The 26,341-nt window shown below is 35.5% G+C and overlaps 1 protein-coding gene across 1 annotated transcript in view; it reads right to left on the bottom strand.

Moving 5' to 3' along the window:
- XRCC4 (X-ray repair cross complementing 4) overlaps window positions 1–24,400 on the bottom strand; it is a 251,339-nt gene extending 226,939 nt beyond the window's left edge. The window contains exons 1-2 of the mRNA XM_052643934.1: window positions 24,262–24,400; window positions 15,717–15,892 (exon numbers count right to left, since the gene is read on the bottom strand). Of these exons, the coding sequence (XP_052499894.1) occupies window positions 15,717–15,892; window positions 24,262–24,400 (315 nt within the window). The remainder of the gene's footprint in view (window positions 1–15,716; window positions 15,893–24,261) is intronic.
- Between the last annotated feature and the right edge of the window lie 1,941 nt (window positions 24,401–26,341).

Below are 26,341 nucleotides of genomic sequence, written 5' to 3'. Positions count from 1 at the left end.
AAGATACCTATCAGAATGCAGAGTTCCAAAGAATAGCAAGGAAAGATAAGAAAACTTTCCTCAGTGATCAATGCAAAGAAACAGAAGAAAATAACAGAAGGGGAAAGACTAGAGCTCTCTTTAAGAATATTAGTGATACCAAGGGAACACTGCATGCAAAGATGGGCTCAGTAAAGGACAGAAATGGTATGGATCTAACAGAAGCAGAAGATATTAAGAAGAGGTGGTAAAAATACACAAAGAACTATACAAAAAAGATCTTAACGACCCAGACAACCTCAGTGGTGTGATCACCCGCCTAGCCAAACATCCTGGAATACAAAGTCAAGTGGGCCTTGGGAAACACCCCTATACACAAAGCTAGTGGAGGTGACGGAATTCCACCTGAGCTATTTCTATGATTGGACCATAGACAAAGCAATAGAAAAACATCTACTTTTTCCAGAAAAACATCTACTTTTGCTTCACTGACTACACTAAAGTCTTTAACTGTGTGGATCACAACAAACTGTGGAAAATTCTTCAAAAGATGGGAATACCAGACCACCTCACTTGCCTCCTGAGAAAACTGTATTGAGGTCAAAAAACAACAGTTAGAACTGGACATGGAACAATGGACTGGTTCAAAATTGGGAAAGGAGTATGTCAAGGCTGTATACTGTCACCCTACTTATTTAACTTCTATGTAGAGTACATCATGCAAAATGCTGGGCTGGATTAAGGACAAGTTGGAATCAAGAATGCCAGAAGAAACAGCAATAACTTCAGACATGCAGATGACATCATCCTTATGGCAGAAAGCAAAGAAGAACTAAAGAGCCTCTTGATGAAAGTGAAAGAGGAGAGAATAAGCCTGCCTAAAACTCAACATTCAAGAAACTAAGATCATGGCATCTAGTCCCATCACTTCATAGCAAATAGATTGGGGAAACAGTGGAAACAGTGACAGATTTTATTTTGAGGGGCTCCAAAATCACTGCAGATATGAAATTAAAAGATGCTTGTTCCTTGGAAGAAAAGCTGTGACCAACCTAGACAGCATATTGAAAATCAGAGACACTACTTTACCAGCAAAGGTTCATCTAGTCAAAGTTATGGTTTTTCCAGTAATACTGTATAGATGTGAGAGTTGGACCATAAAGAAGGCTGTGTATCGAGGAATTGATGCTTTCAAACTGTGGTGTTGGAGAAGACTCTTGAGAGTCCCTTGGGCTGCAACAAGATCAAATCAGTCAATCCTGAAGGAAATCAACCCTGAGTATTCACTGGAAGGACTGATGCTGAAGCTGAAACTCCAATACTTTGGCCACCTGATACAAAAAGCTGACTCAATAGAAAAAGCCCTGATGCAGGGAAATATTGAACACAGTAGGAGAAAGGGACAACAGAGGACAAGATAGTTGGATGGCATCACTGACTCAAAGGACATGAGTTTGAGTAGGCTCCAGGAGGTGGTAAAGGATAGGGAGGCCTGGCGTGCCTCAGGCTATGGGGTCACGAAGAATCGGATATGAATGAGTGACTAAACAACAGCAAAAGACAAAAAGAACTACATACAAATAGTGTACTATATTTAGAAAATTTATTTTTCACTGGGATATGAGTAAACAATTCCGAAAATATGTGTATACTAGGACTGAGTAAATAACTAACATATTGTGGATAATGAAAGCCAGAATTTTCACTGTCAGAGGACGTTGAAAATTAAGAAGAAGGGAAAGGCTAGAATAAACTCTGTGACACTGGGCTGAACTCATGGCTTTTAACATATATACAGATGGAGAAATGTAGATGTGTGTACATATATTTATAAGTACACACATGTATTTGCTAGCTCTGTGAGTTAGCAGACAGGACCTAAAAGAAATAGCACCTCAGTAGCTAGAAGCACATCTAGTACCCAGATGTTGATTACAATAGTTAATCTTAAATTTAAAAAACTATTGATCTTTGGATAAATGGTTGATTGCACGGCCAGGTCAAGAAAGACAAGATGGGTCTTGTGGTGCTGGAAAGTCAGGAAGGGCTAGAAGTAATGGAGACATATCTAAAAGACACAAAAGTTGAGTAAGCTCCCAACGGCAAAATCGAGGACAATTTAAGCAACAAAATAAATGAGAACAATTTAACCCATAGAATAAAATAAATATACTCTTTACAGTGCATATGCATATAAATAAATAATTGAAAAAATAAATGGAAGAGCATAAACAGCTTTCAGTTCAGTTCAGTTCAGTTGCTCAATCGTGTCCGACTCTTTGTGACCCCATGAACTGCAGCACGCCAGACCTCCCTGTCCATCACCAACTCCCAGAGGCCACCCAAACCCATGTCCATCGAGTTGGTGATACCATCCAACCATCTCATCCTCTGTCGTCCCCTTCTCCTCCTGCCCTCAATCTTTCCCAGCTTCAGGGTCTTTCGAAATGAGTCAGCTCTTTGCATCTGGTAGCCAAAGTATTGGAGTTTCAGCTTCAACATCAGTCCTTCCAAAGAACACCAGGACTGATCTCCTTTAGAATGGATTGGTTGGATCTCCTTGCAGTCTAAGGGACTCTCAAGAGTCTTCTCCAACATCACAGTTCAAAAGTATCAATTCTTCAGTGCTCAGCTTTCTTTCTAGTCCAATTCTTACATCCATACATGACCACTAGAAAAACCATAGCCTTGACTAGATGGACCTTTGTTGACAAAGTAATGTCTCTGCTTTTGAATATGCTATCTAGGTTGGTCATAACTTTCCTTCCAAGGAGTAAGCGTCTTTTAATTTCATGGCTGAAATCACCATCTGCAGTGATTTTGGAGCCCCTCAAAATAAAGTCAGCCACTGTTTCCACTGTTTCCCCATCTATTTTCCATGAAGTAACGGGACTGGATGCCATGATCTTAGTTTTCTGAATGTTGAGCTTTAAGCCAACTTTTTCACTCTCCTCTTTCAATTTCATCAAGAGGCTCTTTAGTTCTTCTTCACTTTCTGCCATAAGGGTGGTGTCATCTGCATATGCTTTATAGTAGAATTCCAATTAATAAAGTAAAGGAATGAAGAAACAAGAAATTCACAGCTAGATATATCAGAGTAATAGGTACTGGAGACAAAACTCATCAAAGCAATGAGAGCCTCCTGTATAGCCTGAGTTATACAAGCTATTCCTCTATTCAGTGCTCTGTGGTGACCTGATGGGAAAGATATCGATAAAAGGAGATATATGTGTGTATACATACACAACATATACATATAGCTGATTTACTTTGCTGTACAGTATAAACTAAAACAACATTGTAAAGCATCTATACTCTAATAAAAATTAAATTTAAAATGTCATCAATGTGTGCTAAAATTAGTGGGTAAAAGTATGATTAAAATAGGGCATTTGTATACTCTCAAAATTATCTACCCACAAGATACTTAACCACAAAAGGAAAAAATAGCAGTTACAGTTGAAAGAAACCTGGCAGACACTCCTTTAATCAAGTATTCAAAGTTAAGATCACTAGTAATAATGCAGATGGGCTCCCAGGTGGTGCAGTGGTAAAGAATCTGTCTTCCAATGCAGGAGACTCAGGACACAGTCTCTGGGTTGGGAAGATCCCCTAGAGAAGGAAATGGCAACCCACTCCAGTATTCTTTCCTGGAAAGTTCCATGGACAGAGGAGCCTAGCAGGCTACAGTCCACAGGGTTGCAGAAGGACGGAAATGACTGAACACACACACACAATAATCCAGATAGATAACATGCACCTCCTAACATGTTGCACTGAGTAGGATAAATCATCATTTCTTTGAAAAATTCCATTAATTCAATCTGACCATGAGAAACACAGATTAAATAACCAGTGTTCTTCAAAGTCAGGAAAAACAAAGACTGAAGAACTTTCACAGACTAAAAGATAATAATAGAGAACATTAAAAGCAATGTGAGACACTTATATTCCAGACCAGGAAAAAACCTGTATGAGCTTTATGAACTGAACATTGTTTCTCCCTAAAATTCATATGTTGAAGCCCTAAACCATTCTACTACGGCAGTATCAGAGGTGGGGCTTTGAGGAAGTGATCTGTTTAGATGAATTCACAAAGGCAGGACCTCTATGACATGATTAGTAACTTTATATGAAGAGGAAGAAATTAAACCTCCCTTCTGTCCACCACAAGAGAATACACAAGAAGGCAGTCAACTGAAAGCCAGGTAGCAGGTGCTCACCAAGAAGTGAACAGGATGGTTCCATGACCTTGGACTTCATAGTCACAGAACTGTAAGAAATAAATTCCTCTCATATAAACCATCCAGTCTTTGGTATTTTGTTACAGAAGCCTGGGAAGACTAAGATAGTAGTAAAACTGGAAAACATCAAATAAGATCCATAGATTATCATGTCAGTGTTAACATTCTAATTGTTAATAATTGTACCATGATTACGTGTTGGGTCTTAGTTGATTAAGGCTTCCCTGGTGGCTCAGAGGATAAAGAGTCTGGTGGCAGTGAGGGAGACCAGGGTTCTAACACTGGGTTGGGAAGATCTCCTGGAGAAGGCAATAGCAACCCCCTCCAGTATTCTTGCCTGGAAAATCCCATGGACAGAGGAGCGTGGCAGGCTATAGTCCATGGGGTCACAAAGAGTCAGACACAACTGAGCAACTTCACTTTCTTTTCTATGCTTCCTGAATATTAGAGAATACAGAGTAAAGGATATGCAGGAATTCTTCTTAGTATTTTTGCCACTTTCTCTGTAAGTCTAAAATTAAAGAGTTAAAAAAAAATAGCTCTCAAAAGATATAAAATGACCAAGAAGCATAACAAATTAGTGAAAATACCACTATAATCCACTGTTATGGTTCTAGTCACAATGGGCATATGTCCACTATTGCACTGGTTTGGATCATTTGTACCCACAAATATCACATTCTCTCCAGAAGTTGCACAAAAAAAGCAATTAACCTTTAATTGTTGTAACAGTATATCTTTTTAAAAATTATTTTTTGCATACTTTCAGTTTTGAATAAAGATTATACTATGTGGCCAGTTTTCATCAACATATGTTAGTATACTAGAAAATTCAACAAAGAAAACAAAGCTGGGATCCTCCAATAAACTTTATCTGAAAGAGTAAACAGTATAACAAAGACATCTGTTTAAGAAGGCTCTCTGAGGTCAAGGAAATTCTAAGTCACTCCTACTTTTTAATTTCTACATACACTGAGAGAAATCAAGATTACAAAAATTGCACTGACAATTGATGTTATTTATAGTATGTTTTAAATGGTATAACTTGAGATGGGATACAGTTTGAAACTAGCATAAAAAAAAAGTCTGCTGAAACAATGTATATAAACTCATTTACCGATAATATCAGAAGTATATGCTGGAGGCCCTTCTGAATACAAGGCATCAACTCAGTGATCTCTCAGGACAGGCCTCACACTATACCAATTCACAATTTACAAGGAATTTGTACACACACATCAATCATAATTTCTGGGAGTTCTCATTATAAGTCTATTTGAACTATTTTTCATCATTAAAGACAAATGACTTGCTGAATCCAAAATAAATAGAAACAGATACAAAACTAAAGACAAAATTTAAAGTTCTTTCCATTATGCCACACATCCTCTCAACAGAAGGCCACCCCCAAATATTCAGATTTGCTGGAATTTCAAACTCAGCTAAGACACGGTCACTGCCTTCAAGGAGTTTAATGTATAATAGAAGAGACAGCCAAGTAAATAATTAATATCAATGAATGTTTATAAACTACCTATTAAGAGAAGTGTCCTAGAAAAGGTATACACACATACCTATATGTTAATTCATTAAATCAGGTATTAGCACATCTGAGATTCAAATCAGGTAGTCAGGCATTGTGACAGGAACATGTCCAGAATGGGTTGTATAGGTGCAGCAGGCTATAAACTGTTTTAGTAGTGAAATTTTAAAGTATAAAAGTATAGTCATTAGCTTAGCAGCATCAAAACAAACGGGTCACTCAAAAATTGGGCTAAAGACCTGAATAGACATTTCTCCAAAGAGGACATACAAATGGCCAACAGGCACATGAAAAGATCTGTGTCCTAAACACTCTAAAATACTGATGAAAGATATCAAGGAAAACCTTAAAAAAACAAACAAACAAACAAACAAAACTGTTAATGGACTAGAAGACTCAATTGTAGTTTTTTGTAAATAGAATGCCTTTAAAATTAATTTTCAAAGGCACAATAACTAAATCATCTAAAACAATATTGAAAAAAAAGAATAAAGTTGGAGGAATCACAAAACCCAGTCTTAAGGTTTATAATGTAGCTACTGTATTTAAGACAGTGTGATACTGGTGGAAGAATATACACATAGGTTCATGAAACAAAATAGAGAGTCAAAAATCAGACCCACACAAGTACAGTCAATGATTTTTAATAAAGGTACAAAAGCAATTCAATAGAGAAAGGAGAGTCTCTTCAACTAATGGTATTAGTTCAACTGGACAGTCATATCCAAGAAAATGAAGCTCAAACTGAATGAAAATGAACTCAAAATAGATCATAGATCTAAATGTAGAACATGAAACTATAAAACTGTTTTAAAAGAAAATCTTCATGACCTAGGGTTACATGAAGTGTCCTTAGACATAGCACCAAAAGAATAATTCATAAAAGGAAAAAAAATCCATAAACTGGACTTTATCAGAAATAAAAACTTTAGCTCTACAAAAGTGAAACTTGCTCAGTCATGTCCAACTTTTTGCAATCCCATGGACTAGACAGCCCATGGAATTCTCTAGGCAAGAATACTGCAGTGGGCAGCCCTTCGCTTCTCCAGGGGATCAAACTCACGTCTCCTGCATTTCTGGTGGATTCTTTACCAGCTGAGCCACAAGGGAAACCCAAGAATACTAGAGTGGGTAGCCTATCCCTTCTCCAGGGGATCTTCCCAACCCAGGAATTGAACTCAAGTCTCCTGCATTGCAGGTGGATTCTTTACCAACTGAGCTCTCAGGGAAGCCCTGATAAGACCCCATTAATAAAATGAACAGACGAGTGATAGACTAGAAGAAGATATTTTCAAATCACATATCTGATAAATAAAAACAATCCAACTAAAAACATGGGTAAAATCTGAAAAGACATTTCACCAAGAACAATTTACAGATGTCAAATAAACACATGAAGTCAACATCCTTAGCCATTAAGGACACAGAAACTAAAGCCACAATAAGATACAATAATATGCCTATTAAATGGCTAAAATAAAAAATACTGACAACACCAAGTGTAGAAAGAATATGGATCTTTCATACATTTCAGGTATGAAGGTAAAATGGGTCACCTACTTTGGAAAACAGGTTAGCAGTTTCTTTGTAAAGGTAAACACATATTTATCATACAATTCTGTATTCACAATCTTATAGATGTACCTTAGAGCAGAGATCAGCAAACTCTTTCTAATAAGACAAAAGTAAACTTCTTAGTCATTACATACCATAATATCTCTGTTGTAGCCATTCAGCTTTACAGCACAAAAGCAGTCACAGACAATGCACAAACAAATGGGCGTTTTTATGTCCCAGTAAAAGTTCATTTACCAAAATGGGCAGCTTATTTACAGTATATAGTTGCCAGTCTCTGTTCTAGAGAAACGAAGGCTGATATCCACACAGAAACCTATGCATGCATGTTTAAAGCAGCTTTGTAATTGCCAGAAAGTGGAAATGACACAAATGTTCTTCAGTCATTAAATGGATAAACAAACCAGTACAGTCATACAATGGACTACTCAGTAGTAAATAAAAACAAATCAGTGATATTTGCAATAACTTGAATGTATCCCAAGGGCATTATACTCACTGGGGTGAAACAAGCTAATCTCAAAAGGCTACCTACTGTATGATTTTATTAATTAATATTCTCAAAATGTCAAAAGCTCAGTGATGAAGAACAGAAAATAAGATGCCGAGGGTTACACTGGAGAGCGGAGTATGACTATAAAGGGGTAGTATAAAGGAATGAAGAGGTTTCTTTGTGATAATAGAACAGTTTTGTATCCTGACTATGGTAGTGGTTATATGAATCCATACATGTAATAAAATTCATTTAACTATAAACACACAAAAACAAAAAACAAAAACACAGAAACACATAAAACAAACAAACAAACAAACAAAAACAAAACAAATTACTTGTAAAAACTAACAAAATCTGTGTAAGGTCTGTAGTTTGGTTAATAATATTGTGCCAATGTCAATTTCCTGCTTTAAATAATATACTATGGCTATATGGTTATCATTGGGGAACCCAAGAGCAAGGCATACTGAATCCTATGTATTATTTTTGAAACTTTTCGTGAGTCTAAAATTATTTCAAAATAAATTTTAAAAGTTAATTGACTGGTAAAAACAAAAATAATTACAATATATTGCAAAGTTTATCACATATATGGAAGTGAAATCACATAACCAAAATAACATAAAGCCCAGGAGAGGAAAAATGGATGTATGGTGTGTGTGTATGTGTGTGGGTATAAAATATATGTTGCTATTAGGAGTCTTAAACTATCTGTAAAGCAGTATATCACTTCAAGGTAGACAGTGATAAGGTAAAGATATATGCTATAAACTCTAAGTGAAAGTCGCTCAGTTGTGTCCAACACTTTGTGACCCTGCCGACTATATGGTCCATGGAATTCTCTAGGCCAGAATACTGGAGTGAGTAGCCTTACCCTTCTCCAGGGGATCTTCCCAACCCAGGGATCGAACCCAGGTCTCCTGCCTTGCAGGCAGATTCTTTACCAGCTGAGCCACAAGGGAAGCCCTATAAAGTCTAAAGCAAGCACTAAAATAGCATGAAAATGAGTTATAATCCAACCAAAAAGAAGAAACTGTATTATAAAAATATATGTGAGTAGTCTAAAAAAAGACCCATAAGTGAAATAAGGAAATAAAGGTGGAACAAAAAGAGACAGCATATTTTAAAACCATCATTAATGAACATATGAAATACAAATACCTTAAACACCCCAATTAAAATCACAGATTTCCAGACTGGATTAAAAAAGCAAAATCCAACCATAAATTTCTTAAAAGAAATACAATTTAAATAAAGACAAAACAGGCAAAAGAAGAAGGATGGAAAAAGATATGTTATGCTGCTGCTAAGTCGCTTCAGTCGTGTCTGACTCTGTGTGACCCCATAGATGGCAGCCCACCAGGCTCCCCCGTCCCTGGGATTCTCCAGGCAAGAACACTGGAGTGGGTTGCCATTTCCTTCTCCAATGCATGAAAGTGAACTCGCTCAGTCGTGTCTAACTCCTAGCGAACCCATGGACTGCAGCCCACAAGGCTCCTCCGTCCATGGGATTTGCCAGGCAAGAGTACTGGAGTGGGTTGCCATATGTCATGCTAACTCCTATCAAAAGAAAGCTGGAAGTAGATTTTAGATCGAATAATTTTAACAGCTACAGGGTCATTTCAAAATGATAAAAGGGTCAAATCATCACAGGGACATGACAAACCTTAATGTTTTGCACTTTATAATGAAGATTCAAAATACATGAAGCAAGACCTGATTATGCTTCAAGGTACCTACTATAGGGTTGCTGCTGCTGCTGCTGCTGCTAAGTCGCTTCAGTCGTGTCCGACTCTGTGTGACCCCATAGACGGTAGCCCACCAGGCTCCCCTGTCCCTGGGATTCTCCAGGCAAGAACACTGGAGTGGGTTGCCATTTCCTTTTCCAATGCATGAAAGTGAAAAGTGAAAGTGAAGTCGCTCAGTTGTGTCCGACTCTTTGCGTTACATTTACATAAAACTCTAGAAAATGTAAAAATAGCCTATAGTGATATAAAACTATAAGTGGTTGTCTGAGAACTAAATCAGGAGATATGGAGGGGGAAAAAACTATAGAAACTTATAGAAAACTCTAAGTGTTGTCTGAGGACTAAATCAGGAGATAGGGAGGGGAAGATTACAAAGGTATACAAAAAAACTGTGGGACAAATGAGGATGTGTTCACTATCTTGATTGTGATCACTGTTTCTGGGTACATACATATTTCAAAATTTCTCAAAATGTCCACTTTCAATATGTACATTATATCTTAATACAGCCATTTAAAAAATATAACCACAAAAAGAATTATATATGAATGTATATAAGTGCTTTATTCACAATAATCCACAACTGGAAACCACCCACAAACTATTCATCAAAGGGTGGATATGGTATATCCATTCAATGGAATATTATCAAGTAATCAAAACAAATGAATTGATGAAACACAACACATAATGATGAATCTCAAAAACATTATACTATGTTAATAAAGTTATATGAAAGAGTACATACTGTCCAGTTCCATCTACATGAAATTCTAAAACAAGTAAAGCTAATCTAAAGTGACAAAGAATAGTTTAGTGGCTGTTTGGAGCCTAGAGAATAAGCAGGATTGAGGAGGAAAGATGGTAGGTTGGAGGTTTGACTTTAAAGAGGCACAAAGGAACTGCCTAGAGTGGTGAAAACTTTGCATCTTACACAGGTACACTATATTATATGTACATTACAACTAAATAAAAAAAATTTTTAATTGACTTTGATAGAGTCCTGGATTCCACCCTACCTAACTTACTACCTCCATTTTCCTTAGGAACTTGCTATGCTTTTAGCAACTGTTTCCTCACATACAAACAGTGACAATGCCAAGGTCACATGATGAAGTGAGAGTCCATGTTAACTGAAAAGTAATAAGCAAATATTAACATTATTAATACTCAAAAGTTCTCTTTGAGCACAGTTTTCACATGCTACTTTAGACTCTTGTTTTTACTAAGCTGTTGTTTTTTTTTCCTGAAAAATCCTGGAATAATTGAAAAAATTAAAATATAATGACTTTGAGATGTTTCTTATAAAAGAAGAAAACATTTTAAATGGAAGCAGAGCAATATGAAACAAAAAGAGAATGAGTTCTCAAAGACATAACTGTATAACTAAAAATTAATAATTTTTAAAGTAATAATTTGAAGTCTTTTGTATGGTTTAACTACAAAACATATACTTTGAACAGGACTTCTGCACCACTTACATAACTCATTTAGTTCCCACATTCCAAAAGGTCAAGAATTATAAAGTGTTTAATTTTAAAAATGGCAGATGTATACAAATACTTTTACCATGGAAATAAATACTACAATTTATTTTTGAGGCATTCAAGCAACACATTTGCAACCCATACTCCCACAAACCTGAAAATCATTACTATTTTTGACAAAGTCCTTGGCAGAGTACCATAACAAATGCTCCAATTCTGATATTTCATCTGGAAATATCCATTTGATTTCAAAGTTCCCCAAACCACAGGGACACATGGCAATAATACAGGATTTGGGGCTGCTGTCTTTAAAAAACAACTTTGACTACTTTGGGATAACTTATTTTACTTCATTTTTATATACCTGAGAAATGTAAGTTAAATAAATGTAGGGAGGTCCTTTGACCTTAGAATGTATTTTCCACTTAAAAAAGAAAAGTTATGATATATAGGAAGATACAAACTAACCTTATTGTACATACATACCTTACTGTATGTTGCAACATTTTTTAAACTGAAACATTATTTGTAATGAAAATACTAGAGAAAGACTCCTGTAACAATAAAAGTGAATCCTTCTAAATGACAGTTCAATCTCTCCTAAACATTAACATGCGGAGATTAACATCCACCTTCCCTTTTTTTACACAGTAATGAAAACTTCTGGGCATGGGACACAGCTGAAGAACACACTTCACAGATTCCTTTGCAGCTAGGTGAAGCCACGTGATTTAGTTTTGGACAATGGGATGCTAGCTAAAGCAGTGCATGCAACGCTAGTGTGACGGTCATAAAGAAAATGCACATGTGCTTCACTTTCTCTTCTGAGGCACCTTTCCTGCTGCCTGAAAGGTGAGCATAACCATGACCATGAGATTGAAAATTTCTTTGTAAAAAGGGAAAAGCAACATGATTACAGAAGCTTGAGCTTCCACATCCTAAAACTAACATATTAATCCAGATCTGCCTATTTGGATCATAACATCAGAGAAAAGAATCTGCCATGCTATTTAAGTCATCAAATTTTCAGTCTAACTGTACCCAAGGCCAGTATCTGATAATGGAGGCAAGGGAGAGAAAGGGAAAGAAAATGCAATTTGACTTTATTAAGTTCTTTTTTTAAATTTCAAAGTTTTAGTCTATATACAAAATTTAAGCATTTTCTTCTTTTCTAAAAGAGACCTAAAGCCAATTTTCATGTTTATGTTTGTAATGTGTGTGTGTTGATCACGTTTACTGTTCCTTCAAATTTCATGGCTTTCCTTTATTAGGACTATTTTTAGAAATACAAAACTATGGGTATGACAGATGACCTGCCATGAATCAAAGAAATCACTTCAAAATTTTATAATTGAGAAAAAAAGATATATGAACAATCTAAATTATGAGACAAGGTTATTCTTATCAAAAATAATTAGGTCTTTTTCTAAATAGCTCATGAATGAAAATGGTTTCTGAAGGAACAAATTATGAAATAGAAAAAAGAAGATATTTTTAAGATGCAGTATTTTCATGATAAAGTATATATTGCAAAATCAATATGAACTGGGAAAAGCAGAGGGAAAACAATGACACGAAGTACATGAATAATCTCCTGAGTGGGCAACAGTACTTATAGTAAGAGATAATTCTGAATGCTTGTACTAGATTATATTTCATCCAGAACAATCTACAGCCAACTGAAGTGTCCTGGTAATGGGGTAGGGAGAGTCCCAAAAGTTTGCACTGTATAGAAAAAAAGCATTCAACTGGCCGTACAACATTTATCCCAATGAGAATTAAGCTAAAATTAAAAATCTATGTCATCTGTAAGGAAAAGTCAATGAGAGCAAAGCAACCTTGTAAAATTAATGGACCCATTCCTTCCCACAAAACTGTATATATAAACATCAACTGACACATTATACATATTAAATATTTCATTGGTTTGGAAACTGACAATTCTTTCACCGATAAAACACAAGGCAATATTTCAAAAAGAACCAGTTCTTCTTTAATATAAAAACTAGTAGTTACTTCCTTTTTAAAAATAGAAAAACAAAGAAAATTTGATACAAAGGTAAATTCAAATAAGTCTTATGTGACTTGAATACCCAAAATGTTCAAATTATGCAGTGATCTTCAACACAGAATTACACATATAAAACTTCCTGAATTTATGGCAACAAATGCCCCCAGATCCTGACTCTACTAGGTATGAAACTGGTAGCAAACGTACTTAGAACTCATGGAATATTCTTTGGGAGAGTAACCTTATGTCAACAACAGAATTCATTATAAGGTTTTGAGTTGAATCTATGTTCATTCTTATCTTGTAAGTATAGGAGGTTATTTTTGGCAACAATCAGATGTCTGTGTCATCAAGGAAAGGATTACGAATACCTTTTACATATTTAGGTCATCTAAAGCAAAATTAGCTTTAAAAAGTATTCTGCCATGTTTCCAACTGTCTGCATATTTTTGCCACCAAATGAATTTACAAGATACTGTCACTCTGAAATTCAATCTGCAGAAGCACATCGTAAAGCACTACAAGATTCCCACGGAAGTTTTTGGCCAAATAAATTTGTGATTTTCATCTGCATCCATGAAGCTGACTGCAGAACCTCATACTGAAAGTTCTACCTCATTCAGACATATCCAAATATATCTCTCAAGTAAGTAAAGTCAAAAACTCCTCCTTGTCAAACTGTTCTGAGAGAGTAGCCTTTTTTTTTTTCTCATAGGCAAATTAATAAATAACAAGGTAGCTATCTAAGCTGCACCACAGTGCTTCAGAGCATGAGCCTTTGGCAACCTACACTCTTCAGCATTACTAAGAATTTCTTACTCTGTTTCTACTTTTTTAAGAAAACCTGTTGAAAAGTTAGTGTTTCAAGGCTTTGGCTCTGATGAAGTTGATTAATTTTGGGGTAGTAAGCAAACTATCTTTCAGGATTATTGTCACAGTTTTTGAGTCTGACACAGGCTAAGCCAGTTGTACAGGACTTAAGTCATGATGACTTTCCTCACATAGGCACCAAGATCAGATGTATCGCCAAGCACGGCAAATACTCCATCCACGCCCAATGGACCAAATCCTCCTTTTCATCATATCAAAGATACTAAAACCCTTTCAATTTCCCAAAAGGTACCTCTCACACTCTTAGTTTGTTATGCATCAGTGAACACAAAACAGTTGAAAACCAGAAACTGCATGAAATAATGTTAATCATTACATACAAATGTTTGTTGAGTGGGAAAAGGCATTACTCCCAATTTGACAATGATCTGCTTCAAAATATTAGAAGAAACAGTCAGCAGTCCTATAGTATATAACATCACTTGATATACACAGGAAAGAATATTTTGTGACAAATAATGAAACTTTACTAGCCATTTCAAACATTACTTACCTATTTTAAATTACCATTTTTAAGGACCTCAACATATTGAAATTTACATAAATTGGCAGTTGAGTACAATAAGTATATATTTTCTAAATAGAAATAATTACTAAAGCCAGGCTCTCTGCATTATTCTATATAGGATAATATATATTTCAAAGTAATGATTCCATCTGTTGCTTCAAATGTTTCTCTAATTGGTGAAATCCCTTTAATCATTCTGAATTAAAGAGTTTTTTAAAAAGAATTTTTTAAACTCAACTTAGTTCCAGTACAAACTGTCAATAACTGTCTTTAAACTTAATGTAGTAAAGATGTCCCTCTTTTTCTTCTACTATAGATCTAATATCTGATTGAGAAATGACTGACAAAAAACAAATAATTCAACCTCTAGTTATACTAACATGAATTAAGATATACAAACGGTAAGTAGTACACTTCTCATAAATAAACCTTGATTTGAACTGATGTATAAATCAAACAGAACAAATAGCAGATTCCTTGAAAGCTTTGAAAAGGTTGGGTTGAAAGTTATTTCCTTCTATTTTAATACTTCTAATTTTGAAAATGTAAATAAAATACCTTAATTTATAAACATATATCTTACTCTACCTAACTATATCATTTTGTAATTGCAAGTACATTTTAATAAAGAAGAAAACAGGTCATAATTGTTAAATATTCAAAGAAAAATATATTATTTTCTTTCTCTAAAATTAGTATTTCCCCAAATTCATTTCAATAAGCCTGTCTCATGATCTAAAACTTCTGATATCATTTTTCAGAACTGCTCATTCATGTAATTATCTTAATACAACTTAGTTTTAAAACACTAAAAATGAAATATACCTTACAATAATTATTTTTCACAGTTCATGAATGTAAAGCATTTAATGACTAACTTTGAAGCATTTTTCCAAGTACTTTTCAAACTTTTGTTTCTGAGGTGTTTTGGGAATAATAGGACTTCCCTGGTGGCTCAGACAGTAAAGCATCTGTCTACAATGCGGGAGACCCGGGTTCGATCCCTGGGTCGAGAAGATCCCCTGGAGAAGGAAATGGCAATCCACTCCAGGAGTACTGCCTGGAAAATCCCATGGACAGAGGATCCTGGTAGGCTACAGTCCATGGGGTCTCAAAGAGTCGGACACGACTGAGCGACTTCATTTGGGAATAATTTGCTAGTTACTTAAATAATTTCTCCATAAGTACTCTTTGACATTTTACCACTTACAACATTATGGAAAGATTTACTTACTGAAACATCTTTCAAGTTTTTCTCAAAGGAGAAGTGATGAGATTCTTTAGAAAAATTAAACTTGTATGTGTCAGTTGGTCCTGCTCCTGACACCAATGCTTTTCTCAGTTCATCAACATATTTCTCTTTTTCCATTGCCATGTCATCAGCTTCTTGGGAAATGTCTGATTCACAAACTGTGAGAAAGAGTAATAAAAAGTCTTATTTGAAAATAAATTTCTAAACATAAGAAAAGAAATATTTACCTGTTGCTACTAATTTATTATTAAGCAACAGAAATTTAAACAAAAATAAAATCAATGCCCACACCACACATCTTTAAGTCAAATTATACCTCTTAACTGAACTAGCAATTTTTGATAAATACATTTAGTCTCAAATCTCATTAGACTCTTTGCATTCTTTCTCTGTCCTCAGATGAAGTCACAGATTATAAATTACCATGGAAACAACCATCTTGTGTACCTGCTCCAAGGTCATAGCAGAAGAAAGCATTTGCTATAATGATTAATAAACTCAGTATTTTAAAACATCCTTCTTCCTTGACTCAATTATTAAAGAGATTAAATAGTCTATAGGCTATTTCTCACTCACATAGGTAGAGTCAAATGAAAGTAAAAACGGAGTTCATTCTCATCTCATTATGTACCAACAATAAAAACAGTAGATAAAGAGAGTCTTACTACTTAGAGGAAGGAAAGGAAAGGGAATTAATTTTATTGTCTCCTCTATGGTATACATTATATTACATATCTGGCTATCAATTATCTCATCTAGGTATATTTAAAGCTGATGGTTTACTCATCCATAGTGATTTTTACTTCAATGATTATATGTCCAAATTTCAGATCATTTTTTCTTTTTCATAATATCTTGTTCTGGCCTTCTTTTCAATATTTGAAGGATATATATATATATGACATCTTATAGATCTCATTCAGATCAGTCTCTCTGCATGGTTCCTAAAGTATTAATTCCATTTCTTCTAGCTGCTGACACATTCTCATTCTGCTTTTTTTTCCCTTCTGTGCTTTGTGAAGTCTGAACATGCCTCTCCTCTAGCCAAAGTATCAAGTGATCTGGCAAACAGAGGGAGCCATAAACAAAGGTTGCTGGTTGGTCTTTCCTGGAGTCCTTACAGGTTTCACCAGTTCTGCATCAGTTTTGGAAGTTAATTTCTTCACTTGGTTTTTACACTTGTGGAAAATTTAAGAGAGTTCAAATTCTAGCCCCTACGCCTCACACATACATAACACAGACAGGATTCTGATTTCTGCTGGGACTTTTAATTTACTCATTACAATTAAATGAGCTAATGAGCCCTTACTGACTACTGTGAGTCTATGCTACATCTCTAAGCCAGGGTAGTTTTTTGTTTGTTATTTGTTGCTTGAAGATTTTATTAATAGGATCAATTCCAGGTTACTTTATCTTTACAGTTCAGCTCCATTTCCTAAAGGCCTAAAGTCTCAAAAAGCCATTCCTCTCAGGTATTACAACCACAGTCATTAGATGTGTATCTATTCAGAAGTCCATGAGCTTAATTCTTTAGCTCCCATTAACTCTTTTGGTTTTCAGATAAGTCTTCACACTCGACACCTGGGAATTCTCTTTCTTATATTCAAAGACTGTGATGTGTCTGTTTATTGCCTTTTAAAATTACAAGATATAATCTAATATTTATTTGGAATGTATGTGTGGTTGGGTTCCCATGTCAACTCGAGATCACAATGATGAAAGTCCCATATAGTTCTATAGTTGGTTTTTTTTTTAAGGTTACATTTATCTATTTTGGGGCTTCCCTGGTGGCTCAGCTGGTAAAGAATCCACCTGCAATGCAGGAGACCTGGGTTTGATCCCTGGGTTGGGAAGATCCCCTGGAGAATGGAAAGGCTATCCACTCCAGTATTTTGGCTTGGAGAATTCCATGGACTGAAGAGTCCACAGGGTGGAAAGAGTCAGACATGACTGAGCAACTTTCACTTTATCTATTTTATTCCTTACAACAATGAAAGACAGATATTCTCATTTTACAAATGATAAAAGTAAGACTCAGAGAGATCAGGTAATGGTCAAGGACCATGAAGAAGGTGAGTGATAAAACTGGGATTCATACTTATATCTCTCTGGTTGTTCTGGTTTGAGGTGAAACATATGGGACATTAAACTATTTACTTCCATAATATTAAAAATTAACACATTAGTATGAAATAGTATATAAACAATAAAATCTTGATTAAAGAACCCTTTAAAATATTACAGCTTTCCATAACTTTGGTCCATGTGCCAGCAACTGTCTGGAAGCCCCATGATGGGCAATGAGGAAGAGAGTCTGGGAATGCATCCATGTATCTTTTATAATGAGGTTTTAATAAGTTCTGATATTGAAATATAAGTCTCAACACATTCTCTGAAAAAAGGTAAAAAAAATATTCTTGTGCAATTTTACAGCTTCTAAAATACTTTCACATATTTTTTTCTCCCTCTGAAGCACTGCACATTTAAGAAGATCACCAATATCAAATCTACTGATTTTTCAAATACTCTATTAGCTCTTCTGAAAAAACATGTAAGAAGACAAATGCTTTTTATCTGAGGAATAATTTAATATTTTCTGTTTGGGTTGTTTTGAAGAGTATAAGTACCTACAGAAAGATATTATTGATATTTCACAGAGAAATAGGAAATAATCTATAGAAACTATCTTGAATGTAACTAAAGAAAAACTTAAGAAAAAACACACACACACACAAAGATAAAATGAACATATTTAGAAAACAGAAAGAGACTCAACAGTCTTCAAAAACAAATTTATAGTTACCAAACAGGAAAGGTGCAGAATTGGGGAGGGATAAAATAGGAGTTTGAGATTAACATATACACACTGCTGCTGCTGCTGCTAAGTCACTTCAGTCATCTTCGACTCTGTGCGACCCCATAGATGGAAGCCCCCCAGGCTCCCATCCTTGGGATTCTCCAGGCGAGAACACTGGAGTGAGATGCCATTTCCTTCTCCAATGCATGAAAGTGAAAAGTGAAAGTGAAATCGCTCAGTTGTGTCTGACTCTTAGCAACCCCATGGACTGCAGCCTACCAGGCTCCTCCATCCATGGGATTTTCCAGGCAAGAGTACTGGAGTGCGGTGCCATTGCCTTCTCCGACATATACACACTACTACATATAAAATAGCTAACCAACAAGGCTCTACTGTATAATACTTGGAACTCTACTCAATATCCTGTAATAACCTACATGGGAAAAGAATCTGAAAAAAAAAAGGATATATGTATACGCATAACAATCACTTTTCTGTATAACTGAAACTAATACAACATTGTAAATCAACTATATCCCAATATAAAACAAAAATTAAAAATAATAAAGTATGTCTATTGATACACCATCTAATAAAAAGTATTTTAAATTTCATTACAATGAAAAGATAGTTTCCTGAAAATATTTAATGGAATATATTGATTCAATCCATTTATTGATCCCACCTGCATTGTAGGAGACACAGGAGACAAAGGTTCAATCCCTGGGTTGGGAAGATTCCCTGGAGAAAGAAATGGCAACCCATTCCAGTGTTCTTGCCTGGAAAATCCAATGGTTAGAGGAGCCTGGCAGGCTACAGTTCATAGGGTCGCAAAGAATGGGATACAACTTAGCGACTAAACAACAAGTAAATTCTGAAACTGCTTAATGAGCATCTATTATGTGCCAGGCACTATTCTAGGCACCAGGGATAACAACCATTAGAGAGAGAAAAATGCCAGCCTTATGGAGCCTTGATTCAAGTGCTGACATCTTACATATCTTTTCAGATATCCTTTTAGATACTATCTTAGATATGCCCATATGTTACTCCATCTGTGAATCCTGCATTGGTTAGTGTTATGAAATATTTCCTGAGAAGAAGAAAACAAATGAAAGAAAATTATTTATATCTGCACCTCTCCTTTAAAAGATATGTTTTTACAACAAGGTACCAGTTTAAGAAAAAAATTTACTTGAACATTTCCTGTAATAGTCCATGTGAAATTCTGACTGCCTATTTAGAACTTCAATCCTAGAAAAACAATTTGGTCACCAGTTTTGAATTTTGTGCTGGAGGAAGCACAGCTGTAAGCACTCAATGCTCCTTTTAAAAACTTCAGCGACTGGGGATAAAAGCCATGGAAATAATAAAATTCAGTAAGGATACAGATGAATGACGTAATATGGCAAAAAAAGTGAGCAAACCAACAAAAAATAAGGAATTGTTTTCAGGCAGGTAGGATAAAAGAAAGAATCACTTCGAAAATATCTGCAGGTAGGTGAAGATGAACGTAAGGAAAGAGGGTTCTTTATTTTGGATTTTGATGTAGAATGAACCGAAAGATTATATATTCTAAGTTTGTGTCAGAGCTGAGGAGATACACAGATTTAATAAGTCATCACATCATGGACCCACTTCACTACTCTTCATTCATTAAAAATCCTTTTCCTACTGACTCTGTAACATAATTTCCATTGAGGTCACCAAAAATACCAGTGTTTAGAACAAATATAAGCAGATATAATTATTTGATAATAAAGGTATTGATAAAGTTCAGTTTATTCTTCAGTGAATTTTACTCCAAGACGAGCGACGTAAGTTTCTTACTGCTGACTAATTCTTATGAAAGTCAAATAACAATCATCGACCATTAACCCACTTTGTGATTTAACCCTGTGATATAACCTTCTATAATGTTGAAGTGATGATAGACCACATGATAATTAGACCCCAAAACATTCATTAGATAAAACATTGCTAATGGAAAAGAAATCACGGAGTTTAGTGTGTGGGAGATTAAAAGAAACCCCACTTCCTTTTAATTTCACTCAAATGAAAAGAGAAAAAAAAAATTACCCAAATTGAAGGTTACAGAAATCAAAAAGTTGTACAAAAACAGGATGAGGTATAGGAAGGAAATTCATTTTCATGTTTCAATTATTTAATTGTTTCAATGTTCTTAATCATCTTATTGTCTATCTATAAAGTGCCAAACCAAATTACATTTATGTATAAGCTTTAACTAAACATGGAAACAATGTTATGCTACATAGTTACATATTTTATAACTAAAATTCACTCAAGAAAATAAAAGTGAATAATAAAGGGTATTAAACGTTTGTGAAACGGAAAACTTAAACATCTTTGAAAACAAAAGGCCATCTTCCAGTGCACTGTAAAATTTTCTGTTTGAAAGTTTGTTCAGTACAGGAAGCCAAAATCTTAACAATCTATTTGTCATGAAGTGATGGGACCAGATGCCTTGACCTTACTTTTCTGAATGTTGAGTTTTAACCTAACCTTTTCACTCTCCTCTTTCACTTTCATCAAGAGGCTTTTTAGCTCCTCTTCACTTTCTGCCATAAGGGTGGTGTCATCTGCATATCTGAGGTTATTGATATTTCTCCCAGCAATCTTGATTCCAGCTTGTGCTTCATCCAGCCCAGCAGTTAGCATGATGTACTCTGCATAGAAGTTAAATAAGCAGGGTGACAATATACAGCCCTGACGTAACCTTTCCCAATTTGGAACCAGTCTGTTGTTCCATGCCCAGTTCTAACTGTTGCTTCTTGACCTGCACACAGATTTCTCAGGAAGCAGATAGGGTGGTCTGCTATTCCCATCTCTTTCAGAATTTTCCACAGTTTGTTGTGATCCACATAGTCAAAGGCTTTGGTATGGAAAATAAAGCAGAAGTACATGTTTTTCTGAAAACCGCTTGCTTTTCTGATGATCCAACTGATGTTGGCAATTTGATCTATGGCTCCTCTGACTTCTCAAAATCCAGCTTGACCATCTGGAAGTTCACAGTTCATGTATTGTTGAAGCCTGGCGTGAAGAATTTTGAGCATTACTTTGCAAGCATGTGAGACGAGTGCAATTGAGAAGTAGTTTGAACATTCTTTGGCATTGTCTTTCTTTGGAATTGGAATGAAAACTGACCTTTTCCAGTCCTGTGGCCACTGCTGAGTTTTCCAAATTTGCTGGCATATTGAGTGCAGCACTTTCACAGCATCATCTTTTCGGATTTGAAATAGCTCAACTGGAATTCCATCACCTTCACTAGCTTTGTTCATAGTAATGCTTCTAAGGCCCACTTGACTTCACATTCTAGGATGTCTGGCTCTAGGTGAGTTATCACACCATCATGGCTATATGGGTTGTGAAGATCTTTTTTGGACAGTTCTGTGTATTCTTGCCACCCCTTCTTAATATCTTCTGCTTCTGTTAGGTTCATACCATTTCTTCATACCATTTCTGTCCATTATTGTGCCCATCTTTGCACAAAATGTTCCCTTGGTATATCTAATTTTCTTAAAGAGATCTCTAGTCTTTCTGTTTCTGTTGTCTTTCTCTATTTCTTTGAACTGATTACTGAGGATGAGGAAAGCTTTCTTATCTCTCCTTGCTATTCTTTGGAACTCTGCATTCAAATGGGTATATCTTTCCCTTTCTCCTTGGCTTTCACTTCTCTTCTTTTCACAGCTATTTGTAAGGCCTGCTCAGACAACCATTTTGCCTTTTTGCATTTCTTCTTCTTGGGGATGGTCTTGTTCACTGCCTCCTGTACAATGTCATGAACCTCCATTCATATTTCTTCAGGTTCTCTATCAGATCTAATCCCTTGAATCTATTTGTCATTTCCACTGTACAGTCGTAAAGGATTTGATTTAGGTCATACCTGAATGGTCTAATGGTTTTCCCCACTTTCTTCAATTTAAGTCTAAATTTGGCGATAAGGAGTTCATGATCTGAGGCACAGTCAGCTCCCGGTCTTGTTTTTGCTGACTGTATAGAGCTTCTCCATCTTTGGCTCCAAAGACTATATAAACAATCTGATTTGGGTATTGACCATCTGGTGATGTCCATGTGTAGAACCTTCTCTTGTGTTGTTGAAACAGGATGTTTGCTATGACCAGTGTGTTCTCTTGGCAAAACTCTGTTAGCCTTTGTCCTGCCTCATTTTGTACTCCAAGGCCAACTTTGCCTGTTACTCCAGGTATCTCTTGACTTCCTACTTTTGCATTCCAGTCCCCTATAAAGAAAAGGATATCTTTTTCGGTTGTTAGTTCTAGAAGGTCTTGTAGGTCTTCATAGAACTGTTCAACTTCAGCTTCTTCAGCTTTAGTGGTTGAGAATAGACTTGGATTACTGTGTTACTGAATGGTTTGCCTTGGAAACAGAGATCATTTTTTCATTTTTGCGACTGCATCCAAGTACTGCATTTCACACTCTTTTATTTACTATGAGGGCTACTCCATTTCTTCTAAGGGATTCTTGACCACAGTAGTAGGTATAATGTCATCTGAGTTAAATTCACCCATTCAGTTTTATTTCACTGATTTCTAAAATGTTGACATTCACTCTTGACATTTCCTGTTTGACCACTTCTAATTTACGTTCTTGGACCTAACATTCCAGGTTCCTAAGCAATATTGTTTTTTACAGCATCGTACTTTACTTCCATCAACAGTTGCATCCACGACTGGGTGTTCTTTTTGCTTTGCCTCGATTTCTTTATTCTTTCTGGAGTTATTTCTCCATTCTTCTCCAGTAGCATATTGGGCATCTACTGACCTGGGGAGTTCATCTTTTGGTGTCATATCTTTTTGCCTTTTCATACCATTCACGGGATTCTCAAAGCAAGAATGCCGAAGTGGTTTGCTATTCCCTTTTCCTGAGGACCATGTTTTGTCAGACTCTCCACCATGACCTGTCCATCTTGGATGGCCCTAAATGGCATGGCTCATAGTTTCAATGAGTTAGACAAGGCTGTGGTCCATGTGATCAGTTTGATTAGTTTTCTGTGATTGTGGCTTCCATTCTGTCTGCCTCTCCTCTGAGAGATAAGGATAGAGGCTTATGAAATCTTCCTGAGAGGAGAGACTGACTGTGGGGAAAACTGGGTCTTGCTTTAATGGGCAGGGCCAAGATCAGTAAATCTTTAATCCAGTTATTACCAAAGACAAAAAAATCAAAAGTCAATTTCATAAAATAATAGCCAAAAACCCACATATGGGTTTGAAACATGGTTTACAAAATGTTAAGCTATTATTAACAGTTCTGTTTCATTTTGTTACAAATGTAGTTTATGTTCACTGGAAAATAATTCAAACAATAATATGAAATAAAAAGAAAACAAACACCACTTCACTTTCCTAAGCTTTGGCCTAGCCAATTCACCCTCCTGTTCCTGTCAGTATTTCCCTGGAGTGCTAAGAAATGATACATATAAAAAATACTATTTTATATGTTTTATATAAAGAGATAATTTTTAAAACTCTGATCAAGTACTATGACTCAAAAGGGTATTTTTCCTCATTTCTATTAATGTCACTTATAGAAAACAGCATTAATATTACAAACCTATGTGTAAATTTGACAGCAGTAACAAGTAAATGTTAATTTTAACCAATATCAATTAAATATTTAATTTGAAGTAGCACTGAGGACTGAAATATAGCACACTATATTAACTTTTATTAAAAAATTCACTTTTAATATTACCTGTCCCAGTCCATGCTGACTGCCCATCAGTAAGTGTAATAACAAAACCAGATCCTAGTGTTTTCTCCCAAGCAACTTGTAGAAAATGAATTATATCAGGTTCAGAAGCAAGATAGATTCTGCTTACTTTTCTTTCCATTTCTGATCACCTGTCATAAAAGAAAAAATAAATATTTTTGCAAGAAACTGTGACTATCAAATAGTGACTTTTCTGTATTGGTCTCTTGAGTTATACAAAGCACTAAGGAAATAAGTAAAACAAAAAGTTGTTTAATAGCCAACCATAAACTCAGTAAATCACAGTTCTATTCAATATTGATTCACAATTTTAACCAATAAGAAAAGCAGAGACTCATAAATGGGAAATTATTTGCCCAAGTTGTATAGCTGAATAAAAATTACTATCTTCAACATTTTAAAAACTTAACATTGAACTATTTATATCCAGGCAGAAGTACATATCTAAAATCCAACTTGGAAGCTTTTCAACTGAACAAATCCATATAAGCAGTACCTAGATCAAGAAGCAGCACATGATGGCCCCAGAACTCATTCTTACAACACCCCTCTTCCAGTCACTACGTCCCCCAAAACTACTTTCTTTAACTGAGATTTGCATTTTATTTTTGCACTTTCACATAAATGTAATACAGCATTTTATTTGTGTCTGGCTTCCTTTGTTCAGCGTTATGTCTAAGAAATGCATCCATATAGTTTCTTAGAGTTGTAGATCATGCTCACAATTGTACAATGTTCAATAATACGGGACAATTATTTATCCACTTATCCACTAGTGACAGGCATTTGAGTACATTCCAGGTTTTGACTATCACAAATAGTGCTGCCACAGACATGCTAGCAAATACCTAAGTTTTTCTGTTGGGTATATACCTATGAGTATATGTGTGTAATTTGTGGATCAAAGGATAAGCATACGCTCAGTTTGAGTACCACACAGCCAAAAATTGTCTAAAAGGTTTGTACCAATTTACACACTTGGTATATGAGAGTTCTGATCACTCCATGTTCTTAGACAGATTTCCCATCTTTATAATTTTAGCCATTTTGGTGGGTATGTGATACTACATCGTGGTTTATTCACATTTCCCTAATTACTAAAGATGTGAATTCTTTTCATATCTTGATTGCACTTTGAACATCCTACTTTAAGGAATATCTGTTAAATCTTGCCAATGCTTAAGTTGTATTTTTCATATTGACATTCTTACTGAAATCCTCTGCCACCCTCTTCTTTTGCCTTCAATCTTTCCCAGCATCAGTGTCTTTTCCAATGAGTCAGTTCTTTACATCAGGTGGCCAAAGTACTGGAGCTTCAGCTTCAGCATCAGTCCTTACAATGAATATTCAGGTTTGATTTCCTTTACAATTGACAGGTTTGATCTCCTTGCAGTCCAAGGAACTCTCAAGAGTCTTCTCCAGCACCACAGTTTGAAAGCATCAATTCTTTGGCACTCGGCCTTCTGTATGGTCCAACTCTTACATCATATATGACTACTAGAAAGGCCATTGCTTTGACTATATGGACCATATGGATGTTCTTCTATGTTTATCTAAAAGTTTTATAACTGTATGTATCATATTTAGATCCACAATTTATCTGGAACTGAATTTTGTACTTCAATTGTCAAGAAGAGATCAAACTAGATTTTTTCCATTGGATATCTAATTGACCCAGCACTATGTATTAAAGACTATCCTTTCTTATTGCAATGCTAGGTTACCTTAGTCATAAATCATGTGACTGAATATGTGTACAAGGTTCAATTTTTGTTTTGTTTGTTCTTTGCAGGTGTGCAATTTCATATTATATACTTGGCTTGTCAAGGTTCATTGAATAGTGATTCTGTTACTGTGATCCAACACATTTATAATCTCTCTATGGTTTTGCCATTTAAAAGTTTGATAACCTCTTAGTATTAAAATCACTTATGTAAAATGTAGAGTAGAACAAGCTGAAGCATTGGACTTCTGTGGCTTGCCATTAGAAACAAGATTCTCAGACATCAATTGCTATTATTAGGTGGCTGTATTGCTCGTACCTCCATTTAAGTCATAAGGG

Source organism: Budorcas taxicolor, chromosome 7, assembly GCF_023091745.1.
Source record: "Budorcas taxicolor isolate Tak-1 chromosome 7, Takin1.1, whole genome shotgun sequence".
Classification (NCBI taxonomy): domain Eukaryota; kingdom Metazoa; phylum Chordata; class Mammalia; order Artiodactyla; family Bovidae; genus Budorcas; species Budorcas taxicolor.
Note: the sequence above shows the minus strand (reverse complement) of the source record. Positions and strands in the feature narration are given on the sequence as shown.